Below are 7,546 nucleotides of genomic sequence, written 5' to 3'. Positions count from 1 at the left end.
CTTGAGCCCAGGAGTTTGAGGTTGCTGTGAGCTAGGTTGACCCCATGACACTCCAGCCCAGGCAAGAGAGTAAGACTGTGTCTCAAAAAAAAAAAAAAAAAAAAACCAGTTTAACGGTGGATTCTCTCCTTCCCTTTTTGTTTTAAACATAGGACATGGATTTGATCGACATACTTTGGAGGCAGGATATAGATCTTGGGGTAAGTCGAGAAGTATTTGATTTCAGTCAGCGACGGAAGGAGTACGAGCTGGAAAAACAGAAAAAACTTGAAAAAGAAAGACAAGAACAACTCCAAAAGGAGCAAGAGAAAGCCTTTTTCGCTCAGTTACAACTAGATGAAGAGACAGGTGAATTCCTCCCAATTCAGCCAGCCCAACACATCCAGTCAGAAACCAGTGGATCTGCCAACTATTCCCAGGTACAGAGTGCTTAGTTCTTGGAAAAGCGTATGGTTGTGTTTAAGGGAGTATTGACCCAGGAATTAAAATATCTAGATTTGAGTTGCAGCTTTGGCTTTCACTATGTGTTTTACTTACGTTGTCAAGTCTACTTCTCAGCCTCAGCCTCCTGATGAGTTCAATACCTGACCTACTTACCTTGGAGTTATCATAAGGATTGAGAGGACATAAATTACATGAAAGAGCTTTGCAAACTACAGAAACATCCTGTAAGGATCAAATAGCAGCAACAGAAGTAGTGGCAGTGGAACTAGTATTAGTACTAGGGATTACTATGGTACTGTGGCAGGCAGGCACTGTTTTGAAAACTTAACATACAGTGACGGATTCAGTCAGTGTAACTACTCTATGGATTAGGTACCGTTATCCCATTTTATCTACAGATGAGCAGTTGAAGCTCTCAAAGGTTAAATAATATTCCCAGATCACTCAAAAAAAATTGGGGGAGCTAAGATTTGAACCCAGCTAGTCTGGTTTGAGTCTGTGCACCAAATTCATTTCTGAAATAAGAGAAATATTAACTAGATTTTAAACATTTTACAGACATCAATAATGAGTCTTTAGCTTGGCAATGGAACATTTAACAATTTTTTTCTTTCTTTATGTCTTTCCCTTTTATCCAGGTTGCCCACATTCCCAAACCAGACGCTTTGTACTTCGATGACTGCATGCAGCTTTTGGCAGAGACATTCCCATTTGTAGATGACAATGAGGTATAAAACATTTGATTAACAGCAAAACTACATCAAAACATATCCTATATAAGTCCCTTTAATGTATCTCCATTTAAAAGAAAATTAAAAAAAAAAACAGGAAATTTTTTATCAAGGAAATATTTTGTCAAAGAAACCTTAGCCTATAGATAACTTTACAATTAAAAAAAAAAGGACCCTCATACAATACAAAATCAAACCCCTTTACTATTGCATAGCCAGAAACATGGATCAGCATAACCATGGAAACAAATAATTCATTATAGGTATCTAAAAATTTTGAGGGGGTAAAGAGCAAGACTTGGTTCAGTTAACAATTTTAATAAATTGGTTGTATTTGAAGCACTATACTAGATATATAAATAAAATCCTAAAGGTTGTCATTTTGAAGTTATTTACCTTCAAATGCATAGGATAAAACAGTTAAGCCAATAAAGAGTAAATTTAGAGTCGGTTGGAAAAAAAAAGATTTGTTCCATTATATACAAAGAGGGGGCCATAATGGTCAATAAGCAGAGAAATACAGAACTGTAGCTGATAGCACTTTAAAGTGTGTGATGGTGCCTTAGAGCTCACTCATCCACTGTTGGTAGCAGACTCATATAGATAAATGCCTTGTCAATTTCAGGTTTCTTCGGCTACATTTCAGTCACTTGTTGCTGATATTCCCGGCCACATCGAGAGCTCAGTCTTCATTGCTTCTAATCATACTCAGTCATCTGAAACATCTGTTGCTCAGATAGCCACTGATTTAGACAATATGCAGCAGGACATTGAGCAAGTTTGGGAGGAGCTATTATCCATTCCAGAATTACAGGTAACTAAGATCTACTGTAATACTGAAGATGCTATTTTATATTCAGTGCCTTTTGAATTAGTCATTCTGATTATCTATTATTTACATGCTACCAACTTATAGAAAGGATTGGAGGGTGCTTTTAAATTAGTAATGAGAGGCCGGGCGCGGTGGCTCACGCCTGTAATCCTAGCACTCTGGGAGGCCGAGGCGGGCGGATTGTTTGAGCTCAGGAGTTTGAAACCAGCCTGAGCAAGAGCAAGACCCCTGTCTCTACTAAAAATAGAAAGAAATTAATCGGACAACTAAAAATATATAGAAAAAATTAGCCGGGCATGGTGGAGCATGCCTGTAGTCCCAGCTACTTGGGAGGCTGAGACAGAAGGATTGCTTGAGCCCAGGAGTTTGAGGTTGCTGTGAGCTAGGATGCCACGGCACTCTAGCCCGGGCAAAAAAGAGTGAGACTCTGTCTCAAAAAAAAAAAAAAAAAAATTAGTAATGAGAGCCATCCATGCTAGTTAAATGGGCTGGATATCTTGAGGATAGAACTTTATAAACCTAAAGTTTGATCTAGGAACTCTGAAAATATATACATATCTGTTGGAAATGGGAATTATCTCTGAATTATAGAAAAGCATGGAGAGAAGGGGGGTAAGCAGAGTATACCTAAATTTACCATCAGAGATGGATTAGCAACTATTAAAAATGTAAACTTGATTCATATAGTATAAATTTCTTTTCCATGCAGTGTCTTAATATTGAAAATGACAAGCTGGTTGAGACTCCCATGGTTCCAAGTCCAGAAGCCAAACTTACAGAAATTGACAACAATTATCATTTTTACTCATCTATCCCCTCACTGGAAAAAGAAGTAGGTAACTGCAGTCCACATTTTCTTAATGATTTTGAGGATTCCTTCAGCAGTATCCTTTCCACAGAAGATCCCAGCCAGTTGACAGTGAACTCATTAAATTCAAATGCCACAGTAAACACAGATTTTGGTGATGAATTTTATTCTGCTTTTATAGCAGAGCCCAATATCAGCAACGGCATGCCTTCATCTGCTACTTTAAGCCATTCACTCTCTGAACTTCTAAGTGGGCCCATTGATGTTTCTGATCTATCACTTTGTAAAGCTTTCAACCAAAACCACCCTGAAAGTACAGCAGAATTCAATGATTCTGACTCTGGCATTTCACTGAATAAAAGTCCCAGCATGGCATCACCAGAACACTCAGTGGAATCATCCATCTCTGGAGATACACCGCTTAGCTTCAGTGATTCTGAAGTAGAAGAACTAGATAGTGCCCCTGGAAGTGTCAAGCAGAATGGTCCTGAAACACAGCCAGTACATTCATCTGGGGATACAGTGCAAAACCTGTCACCATCCTGGGGGCACAGTGCTCCAGTGCATGATGCCCAGTGTGAAAACACACCAAAGAAAGAATTGCCTGTAAGCCCTGGTCATCGGAAAACCCCATTCACAAAAGATAAACATTCAAGCCGCTTGGAGGCTCATCTCACAAGAGACGAGCTTAGAGCAAAAGCTCTCCATATCCCATTCTCTGTAGAAAAAATCATTAACCTCCCTGTTGATGACTTCAATGAAATGATGTCCAAAGAGCACTGCAATGAAGCTCAACTAGCATTAATTCGAGATATACGTAGGAGGGGTAAGAATAAAGTGGCTGCTCAGAATTGCAGAAAAAGAAAACTGGAAAATATAGTAGAACTAGAGCAAGATTTAGATCATTTAAAAGATGAGAAAGAAAAACTGCTCAAAGAAAAAGGAGAAAATGACAAAAGCCTTCATCTACTGAAAAAACAACTCACCACCTTATATCTTGAAGTCTTCAGCATGCTACGTGATGAAGATGGAAAACCTTACTCTCCTAGTGAATATTCCCTGCAGCAAACAAGAGATGGCAATGTATTCCTTGTCCCCAAAAGTAAGAAGCCAGATGTTAAGAAAAACTAGATTTGGGAGGATCTGACCTTTTCTGAGCTAGTGTTCTTTTGTGCTGTTATACTAAAAGCTCCTACTGTGATGTGAAATGCAGAAATACCATACTTTATAAATAATTCTATGCAAAATTATAGCCAAAACTAATATAGAAAATAATATGAAACTTTAAAAAGCATTAAACTATCAGTATGTTGAATCAGTAGTTTCACTTTAACTGTAAACTTAATTTCTTAGGACACCATTTGGGCTAGTTTCTGTATAAGTGTAAATATGACAAAAACTTTTTATTTATACTGTTCTTATCTCATTTGTTACATTCATAGAATTTATATGATGGTATGACATCTGGCTAAAAGCAAATTGTTGCAAAACTAACCACTATGTACTTTTTTATAAATACTGTATGAACAAAAAATGACTTTTTTTATATTAAATTGTTTAGCTCTGGCAAAAAAAGCAATTTCAAGAACTGGTACTAATAAAGGAATATCATGACTGTTGAATTATTTCTTCGGGATTCCTTTGAGTTTATTTGCATAGTAGTAATTTTCCAAAGAAAATTTAACATGTTTAGATGTTTTGCATTTTCAGAATGTTTTCTTCAAAAATATGAAAAGCATTTTATATTAAATTTCTGGTCCAGAGTTATAGAGAAATAAAGTATATCAAGAAGATATTTTATCTCTTCAACAGCAGGTACCTCTTAACCCAAGAAAATGTTATACATTGACATGAAAACATTGATTTGTTTATTCAAGTCAACAGATACATTGTCTACTATACGCTAGGCATTGTTTGAAGTACAAAGGACAAAACCCAGTATGCCTGTCCTCCTAGAACTTGTATTCTAATGAAGAGATAGCAAGCATACTACATCCTTAGAAGGAAAAGGATTGGGCAGATCAGTAAAAAGCATCACAATTTAAGATTACAAATAGGAAGAGCCTTATTGAGGTGGCAACATTTGAAAGTATGCAAGGCATCTTCATGGTTAAGAGCACTGCAGACAGGCCGCAGCAAATCCAAAGCTAAGGCATGTTTAAGAAAAAAGACAATGTGGCTGAAGAAAGAGCAGGGGAGAGTAAGTCAGGAAGGATAGGGTTTGGGGCATGGCACAGAGCCTTATAAGCCTACATTAAGTGAAGTGGGAAGCTACTGGTGGTGTTAAGAAGAGTGGCACCTGACTGATTTTTAAAAGTTCCCTCTGCCGTCTGCCTGCTGGCAGTTACTGCGGCACTTTCTGGTAAAGACCAGTGGCTGAACTGCCTTCCCATCAGGGGAATGGGGAGCTGAACCTGAGCCATGGCTGGTACAGTGGTAGCAGTTGGACTGGCCATTGCTGTTGCAGGATTTGCAGGCTGTCGTTTTGCAAGCCATGAAACACATGGAGCCTTAAGTAAAAGTTTTTCAAATCCTACCAAAATCTGCCTTCAGTGGTGGCTATCACAGAGATGAGTTTGAACCCAAAGTGACAAAATTGGAAGCATTAATACTGCCTTACTGCCAATAAAGGAAAAACAGATGCCCATTGAAAAATTATGGTCTTAAGTCACCCAGACAAAAGAATCTCTATATAGCAGTAAAAAAAAAAAAAAAAATCACTGAAGTTAATGATTTATTTACTAGGTCAAGCTAAAAAAATACATGTATGAACTTTAAATATGTATGAGCACCAGCTTGTTATAAAATGCCTCAGAGATACAACTTAAAGTTCCCTCTAATTTGTGTGTTGAGAATAGTCTAGAGGGAAAGGATGGGAACAGGGAGACCAATTGGGAAGCTCATGCATTATGATGGCTTGTCTAGGGTGATAGCAGAGATAAGAGGCATTGGATTGTGCATGTTTCAAAAGTAGAACTAAAAGGACTTACTACAATGGATGTGAGAATCAAGGCATTGAACATCTTTTAAGAATTGAGTTGCCCAGGCAGGGACAGTGAAGACTGGATCCAGGAGGGAGGTTCTTTTGGACATACTGTGAGATCTATCAGATACGTAAATTGAGCGTGTAAAAACAAGGCCCTCAAAATTTTTTGAAAATCTGCATGTTTCCCAATAAACCATTCAGTTATCAGTTCATGATATTCATCTAAGCAGCTGTCATTTGTTCATGTTTTGCTTTGCCTTTTTAAAGTGGAGAAATGATAGGTATTCACCTGAGTGTTCAAGTATGTTTAGAATAAGCACTGCATGTGAATTATTCACTGAAGAGTCACATCAGTCCATTAGGAGCAATTGTAGCATAGTGGTCCACTGGCCCTACAACTAGACTTCCTGTGCTTGCTGCTGCCAATTCCTAGAATGGCCTCTAGCAACTAACCCAAGCACTTTTAGGCATGTTTCCTTATCTGTAAAGCATACTAGTACTGAGGTCACTGCACAAAAAAGCACTGCCTAGCTCATAGTAAACACTCTAAATGATTGGGTGTTTTGTAAATTTTTTTTTAGTCTTGCATTAGGATGCTTTCTAGTTACAAATGAGAGGAAATCAGTTGTATTAGCTTAAGCGATTTTGACTCAAGATGACTGGAAATCTCAGGGTTGAAAATAACTCCAAGGTCTAATGGATTCAGGGATTCAACTGTGAAGATTCTGTGTCCCAAGTATTTTTCTCATGCTATCCAGGAAATTCTTCCAGTGGTGGTAGTAGTGATGGAGGATCCTGGCAGAAGACATCGCTTTTCCAATCTCAAAACATTCCCAGGTCTTAAAGTGAGAGTTCATAGCAAGCTCAGCAGCATCCCCATATGGAACACCTGGAATCGACTAGTACTTAGAAGTGGGAAGAGCATTGCTGGGCAGACAAGAACAGATTTTATCTGCGTTCTTTTGAGTTAGTCAAACTTCAAAATATTTTGCCCAATTCATACATGTTAACTGATCATGGAACCTTACAGTACCTAAAAATACTCCACTTAAGTACTAAGCATATTGCATTATGTAGAATTATAAATTTACAATTTCAAATATAACAAATCCTAACTTACCCATGACAAAAAAATAAAACCATGTTTTCATTTCTCAATATGCATTTGAATTAAGAACCTTGTAACTGACTGTCCTCAGATTAAATTTGGCTGCCCAACTGTTAAACCTTACTTGAACTCAAGTTTCTGAGTTTAATTCTGTAGTTTAAAATTGTGTACATATGCCTTTTACATTGAAGTATTAATGTCAAACACTGTATTAGAAATCTTAATTGCATGGATTGTTATAAAAAACCTATTTTCTTGCCAAGATTTCTCAAGCTTGTTTTTGAAGGAAGAGGGTCTGCTCAATGTAATTGCCTTTCCAAAATTTGTGATGAAGCCTGAGAATATATGCACAGTAATTCTCATTCCCATTTTGAAGACAGTTTATCAGGCCAGTTTCAGCCGAAGCTATTACTATTTGAAAACTAAAAAAAAAAAAAAAAAAAATTTAAAGACTATAATATCTCAACTCTATGTGGGGAAAAAAAATATTCAACACTGACATCACTTCCTTTCTTATCACCCATTAAAATTATAGGTATGATGCAGTGTATCCTTAAGACAGTATCCATGACATTACCAAAAATGCTATCTTTAGGGACCAGGAGACACAGGTACTATGTTAAGCTCTTTAAGCCCA

The 7,546-nt window shown here is 37.4% G+C and overlaps 1 protein-coding gene across 2 annotated transcripts in view; it reads left to right on the top strand.

Moving 5' to 3' along the window:
• Nucleotides 1-4,440, top strand: part of NFE2L2 (nuclear factor, erythroid 2-like 2) — a 47,130-nt gene extending 42,690 nt beyond the window's left edge. For both annotated transcript variants that reach the window (XM_012650764.1, XM_012650765.1), the window contains exons 2-5: nt 153-419; nt 1,083-1,172; nt 1,801-1,989; nt 2,717-4,440. In XM_012650764.1, coding sequence (XP_012506218.1) covers nt 153-419; nt 1,083-1,172; nt 1,801-1,989; nt 2,717-3,946 — 1,776 coding nt within the window. In that variant the 3' untranslated portion in view covers nt 3,947-4,440. The remainder of the gene's footprint in view (nt 1-152; nt 420-1,082; nt 1,173-1,800; nt 1,990-2,716) is intronic.
• Nucleotides 4,441-7,546: the final 3,106 nt, after the last annotated feature.

Source organism: Propithecus coquereli, unplaced genomic scaffold, assembly GCF_000956105.1.
Source record: "Propithecus coquereli isolate 6110/MARCELLA unplaced genomic scaffold, Pcoq_1.0 Scaffold34, whole genome shotgun sequence".
Taxonomy (NCBI): Eukaryota; Metazoa; Chordata; class Mammalia; order Primates; family Indriidae; genus Propithecus; species Propithecus coquereli.
Note: the sequence above shows the minus strand (reverse complement) of the source record. Positions and strands in the feature narration are given on the sequence as shown.